This window comes from Poromitra crassiceps, assembly GCF_964638095.1.
Source record: "Poromitra crassiceps genome assembly, chromosome: 19".
NCBI lineage: Eukaryota > Metazoa > Chordata > Actinopteri > Beryciformes > Melamphaidae > Poromitra > Poromitra crassiceps.
This window is the reverse complement of record NC_139646.1, coordinates 27,318,349-27,340,673: the sequence shown is the minus strand read 5'-3', so window position 1 is coordinate 27,340,673 and position 22,325 is coordinate 27,318,349. Positions and strand designations below refer to the sequence as shown.

At 45.8% G+C, this 22,325-nt stretch overlaps 1 protein-coding gene across 1 annotated transcript; it reads right to left on the bottom strand.

The window, feature by feature from the left end:
- Positions 1-139: 139 nt before the first annotated feature.
- Positions 140-21,875, bottom strand: nol11 (nucleolar protein 11). The gene is made up of 18 exons (XM_083656167.1): positions 21,712-21,875; positions 20,650-20,763; positions 20,384-20,440; positions 19,682-19,830; positions 19,419-19,476; positions 19,052-19,193; positions 17,792-17,998; positions 17,018-17,094; positions 15,656-15,779; positions 14,265-14,344; positions 12,614-12,676; positions 12,003-12,187; positions 9,267-9,392; positions 8,068-8,301; positions 7,880-7,958; positions 7,162-7,254; positions 2,231-2,338; positions 140-568 (listed from the first exon to the last, which is right to left on the bottom strand). The coding sequence occupies exons 1-18, from the start codon at positions 21,856-21,858 to the stop codon at positions 455-457; spliced, it is 2,157 nt and encodes a 718-aa protein (XP_083512293.1). The 5' UTR covers positions 21,859-21,875; the 3' UTR covers positions 140-454.
- Positions 21,876-22,325: the final 450 nt, after the last annotated feature.

Here is a 22,325-nt window from a genome sequence, read left to right as displayed (position 1 = left end):
CACACAGAAAGGTTCTGTCCCAGCCGGGACCACGTCCCCGTTAGGACTTGGCGGGAAAATCATTAGGACTAGTTATGGATGTCTTTAGTATTATGGTATTACCACTGTAATATACAGTACATTCAACACAAACAACTTTGCACATGGTTTAATAAAAAGACTGTTGTCACAGAATTTCTGCAGTCATAGATTACACACAACATTGTTCCCGATAGAAAACATACTACAAAGTCATGCAGCTGGCAACAGATCTGATTTCAGACATCTCACCAAAATCCCCATACAAAAATCCCAGTGACGTCCAGAGACAAGGATTTTAGGACTGCAGCACTCGATGCCAAAAAGTACACAACACAAAGTGGGACACGCACAACATTGATACCATGATGAGTGAAATGTAGGAAGGGGAGGAGATTGCTGGATGTTTGATTATTAAAAGCTATTTGTACATCTTCTAAAACAGCTCGATGACTTCGATGGAGTATTGTCCCACGTCCCGCTTCACCTTCATCTTATGGAGCTCTTGCAGGCTGCCCTCGATCTTCCCCAGCTCGGAGAACAGCCTCACCTGGAGACAGAACAAGGAAGCTTAAAACACACAAACCATTCTTTCCCCCTGGTCATACTTATAGGGTGGGGAGACTCTGGAGACGACGCACCATGGGCGCACTTTTTTGGGCGGTGTGTGACCACACTGTCGGGTTACTACACACGTTCCCAAGTTGATCAGATGAAAGGTTCTTGAGATAAACCACTTTTTGCGTTGCCAATAGGTGGCACTATGACTATGCGCATGTCTGAAATTGAGCACCGCACTCAGTTGGGTTCCCAGCAGTGCACGCCGCAAGTTTGAAGTCGATCAGATGAACGGTTCTCGAGATAAACCGCATTTGTGTTGCCAGCAGGTAGCGCTATGACTATGTGGGTGTCTGAATTTGGGCACCGCACTCCGTCGGGGTCTCGGCAGCGTACTCCCCAACTTTGAAGTCGATCGGATGAACAGTTATCAAGATAAATCGCTTTTTGTGTTGCCAGTAGGTGGCGCTATGACTATTTCAGAGGCAATCCGAGCAATGGTGTGAGAGTTGTGGCCATTTAAAATACTGTATTGCTGTAGCGCTCCCTACGGGTGCAATTTATTTAGTTTTTTCCCATGCCAGACCCCTCAAAAGTGTTTAGGCAAAGTTAGAGCAACAGTGCGCCTTGCAACTCAAGTACATACAGCTCTCCAATTACAGTACTGTAGTAGGATAGGATGTAACATTGTAGGCATTGTATTTAAGTGATAACATATCTGTGCATACATGTCACCACCTGTTGCACTCTATAGAATGTGAAATCACCTGGCAACAAAGATCAGCCAATAACAGATGGCCATTTCAGTAGCATGTTTCTTTTTTACCATTAGATGTGAGCCTTTACACAGATTTGGCTTCAGGGTTTAGTTACAGCCCGTTCACACCATACGCCCAAGCAACGTTCAACCTACGCTCAACCTACAAGTTTCATTTCGGCGTCCTTGTTAACAGGCGAAGCCGTTCACACCAGCTGTGCGCGTGCCTTGCTCAAGGCACGCTCAAGCAATCGTTCAGGATTCAGTCCTATTTTCCAAGCGTGACGCGTGAAGCTGCCAGGCATGAAGTCAATGGGAGTTGTGGGCTACTTCAGCTACTGAGAGGAGCAGAAGGAAGTAGGGATGTTCATTTTGAAAAATTTCCATAATCGAAAATCGGGGAAAATTAACGATCAATTATCGATCATATTAATAATATTTTTTTAATATATATATATATATATATATATTTTTTTTTTACAAAATGAATGCCTATGGCAGAAAATATGAAAGACAACGTGTTCTCCTCAATGAACTCTTTATTTCAATGTGTCTGCTCTCCAACACTGCTGTCCCCGGCGCATGCCGGTGTGAATTCCCCATGTTTAAAACAGTTTTGTTGGCACAAAGGCCCGTGCCCAGCCAGAAAACTAGAGACTATATGAAGCTCCACCTCACGTTAGTCGGCTGTGCAATGGAGTGGGGCGAGGAGGAACGAATTCCACCCAAACCTAGTCCGCAAAAAAAAAAAAAAATCCACAAGATCGATTCCATTCCTTAACGATCAATTATCGATTTTCGATAACTGATGAACATCCCTAGAAGGAAGAGCGTCACATTGCACTGAAGGCCTATGTCAACAAGACACAGGCAGCTACTGAGAGGAATGAGCGTTACCTGAGACTTGACTAAGCTGTGGAGGTTGAGCAGTAAGCCTTTGGCCTCTGGAGTCATCACAAGCACTGTGAAATGGCCATCCAGCAACAAGCACACCCAATCCACCATCTAGGAAAACACACAGAAAAACAACATTAGGAATTCCATTCATTTTAAATTGGGATTCCCAATTTCCTGTATTTGCGCTTTTGTGTTCTGCTGTTTTGTTTGTTGCCGATCAGAAAATGGAAATCAGAAAATGGTCCATCTTCCACCTGGATTTGAGTCTGAGAAATCTGAGCAAAATACAACTGTTTAGTAGGGGTGGGGGAAAAAATCGATTCACCTAAGTATCGCGATTTTTAATGTCACGATTTTTTGGATCGATCTTTTATTCCAGAATCGATAATCGCAAATTAAAACAAAATTTTTTTTTTTTTTTTTTTTTTTTTTTTTTTTGAGAGGACCGTCGCCACCTAGCTGGTCGGTAAAATAGATTATACACATTCAATACTTCCAATATCTCCATAGGAGACGCGGGGGGCATTGATCCACGTAGCACCGTCAAAAAAACGCCCAGCTATTTCCTTGAAAATTAGAATGCTTTCTCCAGCACGGAAAGCCACAGCCACGGGTCCCGTGGATGTGGCTTTCTCTCTGTCTCTGTCTGGAGAGAACTGTCGCCACTTAGTGGTCGGTAAAATAGATTATACACATTCTCTTCCTCCAATAGTAATATAGAAGACGTAAAAGGGGTTGATTGATGTCCCACCGTCAAAAAAAAAAAATGTTTATGTAAGACGAGATAGCTCGTCTATGGCACTTAACCGTTGGATTATGTAAGACGAGATATCTCGGCTATGGCACTCAACGTGTTAAAAAAAAAAAAAAAAAAAAATTTTTTTTTTTGGGTGCTTGCAGTCAGGCCACTCACTGAACAGCAGGCCAGGCGCCGCCTACTGGTTTACTAGTGGTTTTATTACTTTATTAGTTAGTCTGAAGTAATAATTACCGTAAATTCCGGACTATAAGCCGCGGCTTTTTTCCCGTTTTTTGGCCCCTGCGGCTTATATAACGGTGCGTCTTATCTATGGATTTTTTCAGAAAAAAAAAAAAAAAAAAAAAAATCTCTCTTTTTTAGCACTCTTTCTAACTATAAATCCACTTCTGTTTTAATTTCCTCTCTTGCCCTCTTTTCACCACACCGCGGACACTGTGTGCACTGTAAAAATAAACAACGGTGGTGTTGTGTTATGTTGTTTTGTTGAAATGTTGTAATACGGTAAATGGGAGCTTCCTCAAACAGCCATCTCTTCCCGACAATCCCCTCTGTGCGTGACCACTTACATATGGTAATTACGGTAAGCAAACGGCCACTCGGGCAACAACTCCCTCCCCCGACTACCAGGAGAAAATCACAAACTTCGGCGAATTCACACAAAGGAAGATCAAGGAATATTCACAACAAGACGAGCAGTAGAAGCAACACTCTCACTTACCATGGGGAAGGTACGCAGAAATTCACACGAGGCAGCTTTCAAGTTGAAAGCAGTCAATCTCGCATTAAAAGAGAGCAGCCGCCGATCAAACAGAGCAGCCGCGCGTAACCTGGGCAAAAGGGACTGTCCGTCCGGGGGAGAACTACTGAACAACTCCCTCCCGACTATCAGGAGAAAATCACAAACTTCGGCGAATTCACACAAAGGAAGATCACGGAATATTATAGGAGTGTGAAAACATCCACAATTACCAACGGGTTCCAAAACGCTGGACTGCTGCGGGATGAAGAGGATGACGCCACGGGGACTGCCCCCTAGTCCGATACCTCACGAGTCCGATACCTCACGAGTCCGACACCTCATGGTTTTGGGTTAGGGTCTGGGGGAGGTTAGGTTTAGGCGTGGGGGTGGGAGAGGTTAGGTTTTGGGTTAGGGTCTGGGGGATGTTAGGTTTAGGCGTGGGGGTGGGAGAGGTTAGGTTTTGGGTTAGGGTCTGGGGGAAGTTAGCCTCTTTTTTCGGACTCGTGAGGTGTCGGACTCGTGAGGTATCGGACTCGTGCCATGGCACCTGAAGGAGAGAGGAGAGTGGTTGACGAAGCCACCCTGAACCTGTTCGTTTCCGACACTGAAGATGAGGACTTTGGTGGTTTCAGTACGCAGGAAGAAGAGGAAGACGAGGATTAGTGACTTGACTTCTCTGGTTACAGGTTTGCTGCACATATACGGTAGCCTATTGTTGTGTGATTTTGTCTGGGGATTAGTGACCTGACTTTTGTTTTGTTTTGTTGAAATGTTAATAAATGGGAGCTTCCCCAAACAGCGATCTCTTTCCCGACATTCCTCTCTGTGCACGAACCCTTTCATATGGTAATTAAACATCAAAACACCCGCGGCTTATAGTCCGGTGCGGCTTATAGAAGAAAAAAATAGTCAATTTTGGTCCCGCGGCTTATACACCGGTGCGTCTTATAGTCCGGAATTTACGGTACACTTCAGGGTTAAAGTGGGTGCATCTCATTGTAAAATTGGACTTCAAACGGCCCAAATCTGGCTTCAAACGGCCCAAATTTCACGCGCGTTGGCCCATATCGGCCTGGCCTGCTTGGTATCTAATGCCCGGCCTGAATTATGATCCCAGTCCGCCCCTGTTTTTAACTATATCGCCCAGCCCTACTCATGATATATAATATACAGTCTCTAGTGTATGATTCAACTTTTCCCATGTTCTAATCTAGTGTAAAAAAGCAAACAAACTGAAAAAATAAAAGAAAAAAATAAACAAAAATCGCAATAAATCGTAATATCGAATCGCAATAATCGTAGAATCGCAATACTTAAGAATCGCAATATAAATCGAATCGGCACCCAAGAATCGTGATAGTATCGAATCGGGAGATAAGTGAATCGCCACAGCCCTACTGTTTAGCCTCCAGACTTATCACTTCATGCAGTGGGTCTCAGCCTCCAGACTTATCACTTCATGCAGTGGGTCTGTTTAGCCTCCAGACTTATCACTTCATGCAGTGAACTGTTTAGCCTCCAGACTTATCACTTCATGCAGTGGTCTGTTTAGCCTCCAGACTTATCACTTCATGCAGTGAACTGTTTAGCCTCCAGACTTATCACTTCATGCAGTGGAACTGTTTAGCCTCCAGACTTATCACTTCATGCAGTGGGTCTCAGCCTCCAGACTTATCACTTCATGCAGTGGGTCTGTTTAGCCTCCAGACTTATCACTTCATGCAGTGAACTGTTTAGCCTCCAGACTTATCACTTCATGCAGTGGAACTGTTTAGCCTCCAGACTTATCACTTCATGCAGTGGAACTATTTAGCCTCCAGACTTATCACTTCATGCAGTGGAACTGTTTAGCCTCCAGACTTATCACTTCATGCAGTGGTCTGTTTAGCCTCCAGACTTATCACTTCATGCAGTGAACTGTTTAGCCTCCAGACTTATCACTTCATGCAGTGGAACTGTTTAGCCTCCAGACTTATCACTTCATGCAGTGAACTGTTTAGCCTCCAGACTTATCACTTCATGCAGTGGACTGTTTAGCCTCCAGACTTATCACTTCATGCAGTGGACTGTTTAGCCTCCAGACTTATCACTTCATGCAGTGGAACTGTTTAGCCTCCAGACTTATCACTTCATGCAGTGAGTAACTGTTTAGCCTCCAGACTTATCACTTCATGCAGTGAACTGTTTAGCCTCCAGACTTATCACTTAATGCAGTGGACTGTTTAGCCTCCAGACTTATCACTTCATGCAGTGGAACTGTTTAGCATCCAGACTTATCACTTCATGCAGTGGAACTGTTTAGCCTCCAGACTTATCACTTCATGCAGTGGGTCTGTTTAGCCTCCAGACTTATCACTTCATGCAGTGGGTCTGTTTAGCCTCCAGACTTATCACTTCATGCAGTGGAACTGTTTAGCATCCAGACTTATCACTTCATGCAGTGGGTCTGTTTAGCCTCCAGACTTATCACTTCATGCAGTGGGTCTGTTTAGCCTCCAGACTTATCACTTCATGCAGTGGGTCTGTTTAGCATCCAGACTTATCACTTCATGCAGTGGAACTGTTTAGCATCCAGACTTATCACTTCATGCAGTGAGTAACTGTTTAGCCTCCAGACTTATCACTTCATGCAGTGAACTGTTTAGCCTCCAGACTTATCACTTAATGCAGTGGACTGTTTAGCCTCCAGACTTATCACTTCATGCAGTGGAACTGTTTAGCATCCAGACTTATCACTTCATGCAGTGGAACTGTTTAGCCTCCAGACTTATCACTTCATGCAGTGGAACTGTTTAGCATCCAGACTTATCACTTCATGCAGTGGGTCTGTTTAGCCTCCAGACTTATCACTTCATGCAGTGGAACTGTTTAGCATCCAGACTTATCACTTCATGCAGTGGAACTGTTTAGCCTCCAGACTTATCACTTCATGCAGTGGGTCTGTTTAGCCTCCAGACTTATCACTTCATGCAGTGGGTCTGTTTAGCATCCAGACTTATCACTTCATGCAGTGGAACTGTTTAGCCTCCAGACTTATCACTTCATGCAGTCAGTGGGTCTCAAACTTTGTTTTTGCTTCAGTACCCCCTTTCCCTGATTTCTGAATCCAAGTACCCCCCTTTACCCGACTACAACATTTTGCTTAGAAAACTGCAAGAGAAAACTGTAGCATCTGATGCAATGAATGAATGATAACCCACCTTTTGAAGAATATAACATTACAGAATAAGAAATGGGAGTGAAAGAGATTTTTTTTTATGTTTCATTCTTACATTTTTCCATTTTCCCCTTTCTCTCAAGTAGTACCTCCACATACCCCTAGGGTACGCATACCCAGGTTCGGGAACCGCTAACTGAATGCATCACGGTGCGACTGGATGCTTATGGATGTGTTGAAATGACAGCCGATGTCGTTTAGGTGTGGGTACAGACCTGAGTGAGAGTTGGCGATCTCAGTCCGTGCATCTGTGTGGAGGCGTCTTGGGAATATTTCAGATAGAGGAAGTGCAGGTACTGGAGGAAAAGCTGATTGGATGAGAGAAAAAATGAACAATGTTAAGCACAGCTTTTTGAAACCGATGGTGGATTTACACAAGAGCTGATCATCATGTTTCTAACCTGAAATGATCTGATCATTTTCATCGCTGCTTTGGTTTAATGTGGGGAAAATAGTAGGGGGAAAAAATCTCGCCTACATTGCAGAGTCCCATGAACGACTGAAGACGCATGCACATGGGAGTTTAACCATGTTGGGGACAAGATGTTGGGACTTCTTTTTAGCAGTGGCAGCCATCTTTTCTGCTGTCAAACAAGTTAAGCAACACTCGCTGGAACCTAAAGCATGCATCGCCAAGCAGTTGGACTGTGGTACTCATTACAAAATGTTGTGAACACTCCTGATAGGACATCATAGTGCAATGAAGGCGTTTACATGTCCACAATGCACTTTAATCATGTGACTAAGACCGGAATACAACACGTCTTAATTTGACTATTGCTTGCTCCGACTATAACCGTATTACGGTTAAGGTGATCAGAAAGTGACGTTTACATGACGGTGTCTTATTCAGAGTGTTGTCTACCTCGGGTTCATATCGGAATATTGCAGTCCAAGTTAACAGTCATTGAGTAAACTTAAGCGGCAACTCACAATAACTTGCTGAGAGGAGAGGTCTTTTAGATGTGGGAGGAGGAAGGTGTCGCTGTACGCCGTCTGCAGGACCTCGTTGCTGTGCAAGTGCAGTTAAGACCTCAAACCGTCACTTCTTTTTTGGTCTGTTATTCTAATACACGCTTTTGAATATATTGTGTTTTTTTATGATTGCATTGAGAGGATACAGTAGTACGGCCTTATGTAGTCCCACTGGACAGGTCAGTCCTGGCTGGGTGGAGGTTTTCTTCTGGTCGTCCGCGCTGGTCTTAGCGGGGACGTCTGAGCTGTCCTCCTCGAAGAGGGGGGGGCTGAAGCCGTTCTGCAGGCTGCCCTGGACACGCCCCCCACCCACCAGAGCTTCCATGAAGGAGACGCTGTCGGGCTCCAGGCTCACCATCTCCGCATCGCCATCGGGGACACTGCAGGAGGGAGGGAGCAAAGACCAGGTTTCACTTTCAATAAGATATGATTATTACTACACTGTTGTTCTAAAGGCAGTCACTTAGTAAGACATTCAGCTGTTGTAAAGGATTATCTCTCTTATAACAGTGGTCCTCGGGGGAGGTACGGTGGTGCAGTGGTTAGCACTATCGCCTCACAGCTCGAAGGTCGTGGGTCGAAGGTCGTGGGTTCGATTCCCGCCTGGGACGAGGTAAGCGCTGAAGGAATGCGTGCCCGTCCGCATGTCCTCGAGTGCCCACCGCCCGGGTGGGGGTCGGCAAAAGGACCTTTCTGTGTGGAGTTTGCATGTTCTCCCCGTGCCTCCCGGGGGTTTCCTTCATACAGGAACCCCCTTCACAAAAACATGCAATATCCTGGTTGCTAGTGTGGTTCCTCCTCTGGCCGTTAAGGGCGCCTGTTCAGGGGGAGGGGAACTGGTTGGAATAGCGTGAACCTCCCACGTGCTATGTCCTACCGGTGAAGCTTCCCCTGTCAGGTGAAAAGAAGTGGCTGACCGACTGCCCATGTCTCGGAGGAAACATGGTATCAGTCTCGGCTCTCCCTGATCGACAGAGGACGAAGTAGCAACCAGGATAAATCAATAAAAAAAATTAGCACTAATGGGGGATAAAATGGGATAAAAAAAATCGGGAAAAATAAAAAAAAAATAAAAAAAAATAACAGTGGTCCTCAGACATCACTTCCTCTATGTGGACAAACACACCGAAAGAATATACAGAAAGAATATTACGCATTTACACTGAAGAACGTTGGCAGTGTACGTTTTTACATGGTTGTCAGTGGTCAATCTTCTTCTATGGCAGCAGTTAAGAACCTTTCCCAACTCTCAGGGCCCACTTGAAAATCTCAAAATGTTTCGCAGCCTAGTTGCCATTAAACATCTGGAATGAGTGGCCACCACCATCCCTACTTGTGATGGTACCTGATGAAGGTCTTGAGGCAGGCACAGGTGACGGCTTCAGGGACGTCGGGGAAGAGCTGCAAGCAGAGCTGACACAGGAAGTAATCCTTCTTCTCCAGGGCCAACAGCAGCAGGTCAGGACACACACTGTGGAGGGGCGCGCAGGTCAAAGGTCACATTCAACCGCAAGAAGAAAGCCTTTGTCATGGTTCAGTTCACTCCCCTTTAGAGTCTAGAGCAGGGCTCCCAACACGTAAGAATGCTTTGAAATTAATCACAACTTGATCAACACACAAGATGATGTATTTCCCTATGACGTTATATTTTTTATTTGATTGACAGAGCGTTATTTAGTCCCTGTCCCAGCCCAGCCCAGCCCAGGGGACAGAAATGATCCGTTTGCTCACGTTCTGCGACAAAATACGACCGTGTGAATTCTCCAGGTACACGACCCAAAAGGAAAGTGTGGAGAGAGCTTCTTCTCTGGCTATAGACGTCACGCTCCGGGCTCCTGCTTTGACCTTAGTGGCTCCTTTCTTCACCATTATAATAATAATAATGGCTTTAATTTATATAGCACACTTTAAAATGTAAAACAAATCTCAAGGTGCTTTACAGTAGATAAAAGACAAAATAAAAACAAGCTTAAAAACAGCTAAAAGCTCAGAGCTAGTAAAAAGCAGAGCGGAACAGGTGGGTCTTAAGGTTCGTTTTAAAAACAGCGAGGGATTCAGAGGCCCGAACAGTTCCTGGGAGCTGGTTCCACAGGCGTGGCCCCAGAGTGGAGAAGGCTCGGTCACCCATTGTTGCATCCAAAGGTGTCGAGCGACAAACCCTAAACTGGGCCTGACTGACCTGTGGCAGAGGTACTGTGTGTTGGGTCTGACTGACCTGTGGCAGAGGTACTGTGTGTTGGGTCTGACTGACCTGTGGCAGAGGTACTGTGTGTTGGGTCTGACTGACCTGTGGCAGAGGTACTGTGTGTTGGGTCTGACTGACCTGTGGCAGAGGTACTGTGTGTTGGGTCTGACTGACCTGTGGCAGAGGTACTGTGTGTTGGGTCTGACTGACCTGTGGCAGAGGTACTGTGTGTTGGGTCTGACTGACCTGTGGCAGAGGTACTGTGTGTTGGGTCTGACTGACCTGTGGCAGAGGCACTGTGTGTTGGGCCTGACTGACCTGTGGCAGAGGTACTGTGTGTTGGGTCTGACTGACCTGTGGCAGAGGTACTGTGTGTTGGGTCTGACTGACCTGTGGCAGAGGTACTGTGTGTTGGGTCTGACTGACCTGTGGCAGAGGTACTGTGTGTTGGGCCTGACTGACCTGTGGCAGAGGTACTGTGTGTTGGGGTACTGTGTGTTGGGTCTGACTGACCTGTGGCAGAGGCACTGTGTGTTGGGTCTGACTGACCTGTGGCAGAGGTACTGTGTGTTGGGTCTGACTGACCTGTGGCAGAGGCACTGTGTGTTGGGCCTGACTGACCTGTGGCAGAGGTACTGTGTGTTGGGCCTGACTGACCTGTGGCAGAGGTACTGTGTGTTGGGCCTGACTGACCTGTGGCAGAGGTACTGTGTGTTGGGTCTGACTGACCTGTGGCAGAGGTACTGTGTGTTGGGTCTGACTGACCTGTGGCAGAGGTACTGGGTGTTGGGTCTGACTGACCTGTGGCAGAGGCACTGTGTGTTGGGTCTGACTGACCTGTGGCAGAGGTACTGTGTGTTGGGTCTGACTGACCTGTGGCAGAGGCACTGTGTGTTGGGCCTGACTGACCTGTGGCAGAGGTACTGTGTGTTGGGCCTGACTGACCTGTGGCAGAGGTACTGTGTGTTGGGCCTGACTGACCTGTGGCAGAGGTACTGTGTGTTGGGTCTGACTGACCTGTGGCAGAGGTACTGGGTGTTGGGTCTGACTGACCTGTGGCAGAGGTACTGTGTGTTGGGCCTGACTGACCTGTGGCAGAGGTACTGTGTGTTGGGCCTGACTGACCTGTGGCAGAGGTACTGTGTGTTGGGTCTGACTGACCTGTGGCAGAGGTACTGTGTGTTGGGTCTGACTGACCTGTGGCAGAGGTACTGTGTGTTGGGTCTGACTGACCTGTGGCAGAGGTACTGTGTGTTGGGTCTGACTGACCTGTGGCAGAGGTACTGTGTGTTGGGTCTGACTGACCTGTGGCAGAGGCACCGTGTGTTGGGTCTGACTGACCTGTGGCAGAGGCACCGTGTGTTGGGTCTGACTGACCTGTGGCAGAGGCACTGTGTGTTGGGCCTGACTGACCTGTGGCAGAGGTACTGTGTGTTGGGGTACTGTGTGTTGGGTCTGACTGACCTGTGGCAGAGGTACTGTGTGTTGGGTCTGACTGACCTGTGGCAGAGGTACTGTGTGTTGGGCCTGACTGACCTGTGGCAGAGGCACTGTGTGTTGGGCCTGACTGACCTGTGGCGGAGGTACTGTGTGTTGGGCCTGACTGACCTGTGGCAGAGGTACTGTGTGTTGGGCCTGACTGACCTGTGGCAGAGGCACCGTGTGTTGGGCCTGACTGACCTGTGGCAGAGGTACTGTGTGTTGGGCCTGACTGACCTGTGGCAGAGGTACTGTGTGTTGGGCCTGACTGACCTGTGGCAGAGGTACTGTGTGTTGGGCCTGACTGACCTGTGGCAGAGGTACTGTGTGTTGGGCCTGACTGACCTGTGGCAGAGGTACTGTGTGTTGGGCCTGACTGACCTGTGGCAGAGGTACTGTGTGTTGGGCCTGACTGACCTGTGGCAGAGGCACTGGGTGTGCACCAGCTGTGCCAGGCTCCGGGGCGTGTAGAAGGCTGGCTCGGCCAGGCTCCGGGACACCAGGCTGGACGCCAGCTGCCCCACTGAGGGCGGCAGCTCCTGGCTCTCTGCTCTGGTGAGGAGACCTTCCACCTCCCTCTGGACCTCCTCTACTGGGGCCGTCTGCAGGAAGGACATTTACATATTACATCATGTCAGTTATATCTGATATCTGATATATCTTAGGGAATGGAGATTCTATATTGGGATTTCACTTTGTTTTGGCTTCAACTTTTTTTTATTTTAATTATTATTTTCAATGTTATTTTGTTCTTATTTTTCACTCTTGGACTGTTAGCCAGTCTCCCAGGGGAGGGGGGTGGGATGGTGTTGATGTTGGTATAATGTATGTGTGTGAATATGTGAATGTTTGAATAAAAACAATTGAATAAATAATTAAATTGGGTGTTGGGATTTCATTTCCAGGTTACATCACATTACATTGTGTCTTCAAATGGGGGAAAGGAAAGCAGGCTGGACAAGGTGTTTTCTAGGAATAAAGTCGACCATAAAAGGCAATGGCACAGAAACCAGTGACCTTATTTCTACCTTGATGAGCTCCAGAACTTGGTCCAGCGTCTGTGGCGCTGATTGACTCTTACGGGTTGTTCTCTGCATGAAAAGAGGGAAGAACCACCTTAAGGCTCACACACAGTCATTTAAGCTTTGTGAACCGAGACAATACAACTGACGCCTGCACTATTTGCATTCAAACCAAACCACGAAGCACTACTGTATAAACTAGTCACCTTTTTCATCGTAAAATAGGAGGATTTCTGAGTGGTTACTTCCCTTGTCCCACACTAATGAAAAAACATGTATTTGCCAGTGATGATCTTAACACATTCACTGCCAGCCATTTTTTTTTTTACTGTAGGTAGCTTCTGCCAAGCCGTTTTTTGAGGATTCTGGCTCATTTTACAAGAGCCGAGGATAATTTTCTGCTTGGACTTTGTGAACACGAAGTTCACAAAAGTACTAATAGAATGTGTGCTTTCTCTGTCTAAAAGAGTTAGTTTGTAGAGTTAGTAGTTATGTAGATATTAGCCGTTGAGTACAGCATGGTTTCAGCGTCTGAGACAGGAAGCTGAGATAATCACAGTTTTGTGAAATTCAATCAAACAGGCAGAACAGTCACTTTAACCATTTATTTTTGGCATCAGTGAGAGATCAGACATCTGAACAATATAGTTCTGAACACCCTCTCCTTTAAACTCCTCCCTCCGTGGGCGTGTCTGGTGGCGTTTGTCACAAGCCAGTTTCTCCTGCCTGTCTGAGCAGTGAGCAGCTTCCCTCTCTGGCGGCCCCTCGTCGGCGAGTGTGGCGAGTGTGGACTGTGGATGGGACTCAATCGTTTCTTGGATTTTCGGTTGAGAGCTTTGATGAAGCTTTGTGCGATTCTAGGCTTTATGCTGCCCACCCAGTCTATTTTTGGAACCCTCCACCGTTGTGCGCCGGTGTGCAGCAGCGTGAAAGCGTTTTCGCCTACAGTATGAGAATGAGGCTCGTTCGTTTCTGGGTTTTCGGAATGCGTGCGATTCTGGCCTTTCTGCGGGTGTTTCAAAGTGTGTTTCACCCATAATCTATTATGCAAATTTGCAATCCCCCACGCCAGCACCGCTCTCCGCTCTCGGTGTGCTGCTCTGCTGGCGCGGCCGCTCTCGGGCGAGTCTGGTGACTGATGACTGTAAAATCGCCAAGCCATTTCCTTGAGAATGGCTTGCTCCCGCGGCTGTTTTTGGTTGGCTTTCTCTCTGTCGGGAGAGCACTGTCGCCACTTAGTTGGTCGGTAAAATAGATTATACACATTCAATACTTCCAATATTTTTATAGGAGACGTGGGGGACATTGATCCACGTAGCACAGTCAAAAAAATATATATATTTTTTTTTGACGAGTCAACTCGTCATTGGCAGTGAACGGTTGGATTGTGTTTGACGAGTCAACTCGTCATTGGCAGTGAACGTGTTAACTACCTATTACTCCAGTTTAAACATGAATCGCTCAGCAATTATTTTGAATTTCAGGTTCAGAATATCTAAAGAATTGTTAGATTAATCAACTAATCAGGGGGAAAAAATCTTTAGATTAATCGATAATCATTTGGGACAGCCCTATCATACAGTATATGTAGTGAGGACAAAGAGACGTACGGTCTCCATACAGTATATGTAGGGGTGAGTGGGACAAAGAGACTTACGGTCTTCCTGGTCTCCATGGTTCTAGACGGCTGGGCTTTCTCTCCATGCCACGACGGAACAGACGCTGGAGCTTTGGACTCTGGGACAATAAGAAGAAGACATGGCAATCTTCTCAAAGTGACTGAACACAAGAGCTTGTCATCTCGAAATGAACATAAAAAATACTGAATATAAAAAATACTGCAGCATTGTATGAGAGTAGCCGACTACAATATACATGACTGTATATATGTTATAGCAGTGCTAATGATCTCTGTTAAATAGGTTTTCCCTCTATCAAATAATTTTGTCTGATTTGTTTTTGTACAATTTGTACAATACAAAAAAGGAAAAGGAAAAAGAGACGGCCAAAGAAGCCAGTGTTTTCTAGGGCTGTCCCAGCGAGTCGACGTAATCGATGACGTCGACTACGTAATTACGTCGACGCACGCTACGTGCTTCGACGCGTCACGTGTGGCTAATTTTAGCGGCTAACTGTTACTTTTCGTTACTTTACATGGCAGTAAAATGCCACTGAATGACCAAATTGATTTAACTTTTAACCATTTCGATTTCCACTTTCAATACGGACCCCCAGCGTTGGTTAGTTGTTAACGTCGTGACTATATTTATAACGTTAATAACGTACTCCGGTTTGCGGGCTGAATCTGTGTGTTGCGCAATCGCACTCTGGCTGTAGACCCGAGTTATAAACTGGAAACCGTTGTACGTTATAAACGTTATAAATATAGTCACGTTATAAACAACTAACCAATACTGGGGGTCCGTATGGAAAGTGGAAATCGAAATGGTTAAAAGTTAAATCAATTTGGTCATTCAGTGGCGTTTTACTGCCATTTAAAGTAATGACAAGTAACAGTTAGCCGCTAACATTAGCGCGTACCTGGACCTAGCTTACATGGAGCATTTGTCTTTCTCCAAAATTAAGAGCACTGTTACTGAAAATTGCACACCATTGTACTGTAAGATGATGATTTTATGTTAGACTGCTGCTAAACTCAGTTGACATTGCACAAGGTTTTTGGTATTCCTCCTGAAAGTGACTTGAATTTAATTTATTCTACTATTTTATTTTGAATTGCACTATATTCATTTTATTTGAGGACAAGCTCTTGCTTTAATTTTATTTGAGAGATTTTATGTTGGACTGTTAAAGAGAATGAGATGGTTAAATAAAATGCAGAAATTGAGAAGTTTTTGGTTATTTATTTGTTTTGGGTAAATTTATTGTTATATAATAAAAAAATTAAATAAAAAATAATCGTTAGATTAATCGACTAATCGGAAAAAAAAAATCGTTAGTCGAATCGATAAGAAAATAATCGTTTGGGACAGCCCTAGTTTCACAAGTAAACAATCCATGTATGATTGTATGGTTGTGCCATCTCACCTTCAGTCCTGGCCTGCCTCAGTTTTCCCAGGGCCGAGGCCAGGGAAGACCTGGGGCACTCGTAAGGTATAACCGACACGGCTTTCCCATGTGAAATGAACAACTTCCCAGAATAACTCCACAGCTACACCGAGGAGAGACGGAAAAGCAGACAAACGGGAATTAATACTGTCCACGGTCAAGTGGAAAAACATCATTCAGCATCGGACTCAACCTTTGAAAACACTTGACGCTAAGAGAGACCAGGAGATCTGCAGGGAGTTCACATGGAGAAGTGGAGAATTCACTATATAGCAGTGCTGACCAATTTGGGGCTCTGTTTGTTTTGGCCCGCCACGGATTTGGGGATTTTTTTTTCTTCCCCCTCCCCCAAGTTGTGAATTAAGTCAAATTTCTCTCTTGATTACAAAGGTGGAAAATACAACTGTTTTTAACTGTGTGTTTACTGATTAAATGTTTAAGCTCCCCACAAATGCAGATGTTTTTTTAAATATATATAACCAATTGCAAATTATTACAATTACCAAACAGATAAAAAGTAGATTATTATATTGAAATGTTATTTTAGATTTAGAATGTTAATTTTCTATAAAACACAATACATTTTAATGTAATTCCACAACGTTTATTTTTGGCCCTCGGCCCTCCACCCAGATTGAGTTTTGGCCCTTCATGGGAAAGAATTTGGGCACCCCTGCTATATAGTCTCCAGGAAATGCATGTAAGTCTATCGAAATACCCTAAAAGTGACATAAGACTGTGTGTGTTTCAAGAGTGTAAACTGCCGTAAAGTTGTGAGGAGGGATGGTGAGCCCGCTCACGGTGGAGAGCAGAGGTCATGAATGATCTACCAAAGTCATACAGTACTTCATCAGCACCAGCAGCTGGAGGTACAGGGAACTCTGGCCTGCTGCACCAAGCAGGAGGAGGGGGGCCATGTTTCTCTGCATGTTTCTTGCTTTAAACATGGAGTTCGAGGACTTTTCAAGCACCTTCCAGGCCCAATTCCCTCAAATTCAGGGACCCAACACGGCGTAGTTTGAGACCCAGATCGAGGTTAATTACTGTCGCAACACTGGGAAGTTTTATAATGAGAACTAGCAGCTTTACAGAAGCTCAGACAACAATTACAAAGAGTTTGGGTGAAACCCAGACAGCGGAACGTAGCCTATTTGCTAACGTTAAGTAAAAAATATATTTATGAAAATAACTTCAATTTTTATAAGAGTTGTTTCTATCCTGCACTTTCAATGACCCATGTCTATTTATGTCTGTCAAGTGCTGAACCACATGCGGCTGTTGTGTTTGTCGAGCAAACGGAGCTAACAAGTGTTAGCATTTGATACGTGGAGGTTTTCCTACCTGACCGTAGATCTTTCCTGCCATCTCTTTGGCTGCCTGGAGCGTCTGGAAGTTGGTGTTCCAGATGCAGAGGAAGTCTGAGAAGTCAAGCACAGAGGACCATTCAGCAACCACAGTGGCATCAGACATCGAGTCACATTGCTCCGCGTCATCAAGGCCAATGCACTGACTCTCACAACGAGGCCCCACCCATCACCACGAGGCCCCACCCATCACAACGAGGCCCCACCCATCACCACGAGGCCCCACCCATCACCACGAGGCCACACCCATCACCACGAGGCCCCACCCATCACGAGGCCCCACCCATCACAAGATACTACCGTAGTCTGAATAGCAGATCTCTCTTTTGTTATTGCATTTGTTTGTGAGGGCATGCTTGTGAAGCAGAACTACACACTACTGCTCATCATGAGCAACTGGATGATTAGTTTGGGGGCACTGATTGAAATGAGGTTGATCAATTGTTGGAAAAATGTCAGGATAAACCATGAAAATGAACAAAAGACGAAACGTTAAAATAAATCTGCTCCGGAGGCACTAATTGAAACTCTTTCACTCCTTTTCTTATTTTGTAATATTATATTCTTCAAAAGGTGGGTTATCATTAATTCATCGAATATGCTATAGTTTTCTCATGCAGCTTTCTAAGCAAAATGCTGTAGTGTGATAAAGGGGGTATGTGGATTCAGAAATCAAGGAAAGGGGTTACTGAAGAAAAAGAAAAAGTTTGAGAACCACTGATTTACGGGAGTGTAGTGAAACGGCACTCACCTTTCCCGGCTCCGGCGGAGGGGTGTGGGACCCCCACCACGGCGATGTGTGCCTCGTCCAGGGCCAGGGCCCAGGCCGGCCCCAGCAGGCCCTCCCCCACGGGCAGGGCCAGCAGCAGGCTGCGGGGCAGAGGGAGCGCCTGAGCCACCTCCTCCACCCCCGGGCCCCGCACGCCCACCACACTCTCATACACACGACCGTTGGGGTCTGGGTGGAGGAAAAGTCAGAAGGAAAGAAGCGTATTAGGGTAGTGTAGAGCAGTGATTCCCAACCAGGGGTACGTGTACCCCTGGGGTACTTGAGCAGCTTGCAGGGGGTACTTGGAATGATTGGGGAATACAATGTACCTCCAAAATGATAAATAAATATATATATATTCCAAGTCATTTCATGAGCCCATTGTTAAAATGTGATGTGTGTGCCGCAACTAGTTCTGCTGGCAAGTGTCAACTGCTACACTGTTCTGCTACTGATAATGGCAAAAAACAACAACTAAAAAGCCCAAACACCGGCAGTTCAGTGAAACATATATTTTGTATAGATTTACTTGTATGTAATCATCAACACGCATGAGTGAGGGGTACTATTGTCATGGAAAAACAGCTCAAGGGGTACATAAGACAAAAAAGGTGCCCAGCCAGTCGCCAGGAAAACCCGCGGCTCCGGCCGAGCGGAGCCGCAGACTTTTCTCTCTGAAAACAACTGAAAACAACCATCATGTTTTAAGGCTGAACAAGGAGATCGATTTTATTCCACCAGAGCTGAAGGCAGCAAGACAAAAGACTGCTGGAGTTTGGGAAATAACGTTACACACAAGAGACGGTAAGCGCCACTAAACTGGTATCCAGAGAGACAGAGTAAACACGATTCTGACTGACCAATCAGTCGTCTGCAGTTTTTTTTCACGTCTCCGTATGGTACCGGGTCGACAGCCCTGGAACCTCGACAGAGGTGCTACTAGAAAAAGTACAACTCAACCCGGGCTGTCCCGGGTTTTGACCAGTGGAAAGCTACAAAAAAGCGAGTCGAGTCGGGCGGAGCCGGGCCAATACCAGCGGTGGAAATGGGCCATAAGTGTGTGAAGGTGGCCCCTGTGGCACCACAGCATCATAAGTGTGTGAAGGTGGCCCCTGTGGCACCACAGCATCATAAGTGTGTGAAGGTGGCCCCTGTGGCACCACAGCATCATAAGTGTGTGAAGGTGGCCCCTGTGGCACCACAGCATCATTAGAAACCCAGGAGGGGGACATGCAGTCTCACAGAGGTAGAGCAGACTGAAGTGTTGCTCCCTGTAGGAGGCAGAGAAGCTGAGTGGAGACAGGCCAGCCTCCTCTCTCTCCAGCCTGTACCTCTGCAGCCTCTTAGGGTTCAGTCCCTGCAGGTAGAGGAAATGCTCCCCTTTCTGTGGGACAAGACACAGACACACAAATAAATAAATTAAATTCACGTGCGCACGTGCAGTTTCTATAAACATAGAGTGCACTCAACTCTCATCACTGGCTTACAGTCACATGCTTGCCCACTGCTTGGCAGTGTGCTGTTTCAACCGAGTAGATTATAACATTGATGTTATGTGGAGATTGAGTCTGTTTTTATGCTGCCAGTAAAAGGATGAAAAGGATTTTACCTGTTCTGTTGTGAAGATGACAAACTGCTGGGCCTCTGCCATAATGCTAGTGCTCCACCTAGAGACAACAAGAAGAATCAACGACAGGCCAGACTGCAGCACAGCAACGACAAACCGGTTCCAACACAACCCAGAAATATCATGCTGATCCAGGTCCAGCGCAACTCACGGGCTTCCCGGGTCCCGAGCCCGTGGTGAAAAGGGTACTGGTCTTAAGACGTTTGGGTTACAGGGGTCATAAGTGACGGTGGAGAGACACTGACCTGATGGCCTCCTCTTGTGCCAGGACCTCCTCTATGAGCTGCTGGGGAGCAGAGATGAGGGAGTCCAGGAGTCTGAGTGCTCCTCTCTGGAACACCACGACCGGCTCCCATCCTGGGACAGAGTGCACCCGCCACACATCTGATGACACCTGGAGAGGACAATTGAGACTAACCAATGAGACCGTGTCGGGCGGAAAACAATGAATGCTAACGGGTAAACAAAACAAGTTGCGTTCAAAGTCACGCGGGAACAGAGACCTTCTTGAAAGTAGTTCCAGACTGTGCTTTCTTTTTTGTTCACTAACCAGCCAGACTTAAAGCTAGTCTCATTTTCTCAGTTTGAGGGTAATGCTAGTTGTTTTCTATGATTACTTAACACACTGTATGCTAAAGTGTTTGCATGCACACCACACAGAAGTATTCAGTCACAGAGAGGATTTTGGTACCGATCTCCCAAAAAAGTCAGTGCGGCTAAACAAGAGACACAAGATGGGAAAAGAGGCGTACCACGCATACTGACTTAAAGTGTTCTCTTTGGTCTGAACCACAGTGACAAACTGTGTTTCTGTATTTGGCTCCTGCTTGATCAGTGAACCAGGGACTTTAGCTCAGTATAACGGGCTTGCAAAAGGAGTAAACTCGTGGTGTGAATGCACCGTAAGAGAAGGTGGCCAGCTGAGCACCAGGCATGTTCACACTTACAGTTGCTTTGAAGGCCTTGTCTAAGACTACGTCATCCTCCTTCCAAACTCTGATCACCTGAATACAAAATCAATAAGAAAGAGAAAAAGGTAGATTATTTCTTGGCAGAATGAACCTCACATTCATGACATGTCAGACATACAAGCAGCTACCACAACAAATCACAATAAAGCAAATGATAAGTGTGTCTTTATGCAAGTAAGTCTTTAAGACTTCCGCAGTCTGGTTGCCACCTTACCACCGCAACAATAGCTGGAAAACTCTACCTTGTTGTCTGAGACCGCCACATACTCCTTGGTCTGCGAGTTGTAAACAGCTGAACAGGTGAGAGTTTGTCCTTGTTTCACTGTCCAGCTGCCCAGTGGCTTCTGGTCTGAAACCTGTGAGAGTGAGGGAGACTCCATAGTTCATAATAAATCACTTGATCTGCTTTCCCCTAAGAAAGTGCTCTTAGAGAATTGCAAAGGACAATGAAACAGCACTCTCGCAAGCAATGAGTATGTTTCACACTCAGATTAATTTGTAGCCCTCAGACTCTTTGTCTCAAAACTTCACTAATGAAAGAGTCCTCCCACCGCCTAGCCAAAATTCTTTCAGAAATTTGTGTCTGGAATTTTGTCTTCTAGACATTTTACAATGCATTTTAGCCACAGCCCCTAACACGTGACACCAAAGATAGTCAGAAAGATGGCAGACGTGCCACATTGCTCAAATTGTCGACAACAACCTTTCAAAAAAAGGCCCAAAAGGGTACAAGCGGTGAGGGCTAATTCATTTGTACCAACCCACCACAAATAGATTCCTTGATGTAATACTGATGCCCTTCGTGTTGTTGTGGTTATGGTCATTTGTTGAAAGAAGACGTGGGAGAATAACAAGCATTGAACCAATTCCGAAATTTTTAATTGGACTGGAATATTAGCTTTGTGTGTGGAGAACTATCGTATGTGCCGAATTGCCAAGAGGAACCTAACGATTCAACAAATATCTTAAGTCGTGTTGTAAGGCGAGTTTAGCGTTTGCCACACGCGTTTGGTCTGTTTTTGTAAATAGTCTGTCGTGTCGTGACGTTTTCAGCTAGCCATGCGTTCTTTCTGTTTACATTCCCTGCAAACGACAAGGTTTCACGCCACGTTTTCTTCTAGGCGAGGACAGATATATTTTCCGAGTCTAGACACGAAGTTAGTTAGCTAGCGATCTCATCTGTTCTAGCTGTAATCCCACCCTGTCCTCTGTTGTTTTGGAGCCCAGGCTAACACGAGTTGAGCATGTCGCATCAGCTGGTCGAGGCTAACGTTAGCTCCAGTCCACACACACGTTACCATTACCTTGTACAGGGTGACAGATCTGGTGCAGTCGGTGACGACGACATGGTCGCTGTCTCTCTCCGCTTCGATCCCCTGAATTCCCGAATCTGACGGATTTTGCGCTTGTACAAGTCCGCACAACGTGTAGCCCTCATACAGCGCAGCCATGCTGGACGAGTGGGCCCTCTTCTTCTTCTTCTTCTTCTTCTTCTGGTTTTAATGGCGGTTGGCAAACACATTTGGGGTGCATTACCGCCACCCACTGATCTGGAGTGTGGACTAAAATCTATCCTCTGCGATTCTATGCTCACCAACCCACATAACAGAGAAGAGGTCATTCTTGACTTGGTGGCTTTTAATGTTATAAATATGTAAATATGAATTTAATATATTGGTATCAATTCCCTTTATTATTGGAATTGTATTTCACACTGCTTCTTCCAGTTATTGTATGAGCAATATTGCACAACCTCACTATTTGATTTGTTGTTGTTGTTGTTGTATAGCCTACAATTGGACGGACAACCCTGTCTTTATTTTTTTGCAATATTTTATTTTAAAATTTTCAGAACAAGACAAACGAACATGCTCACACACAGGAAAAGAAAAAAAACATACATATATTATCAACATTC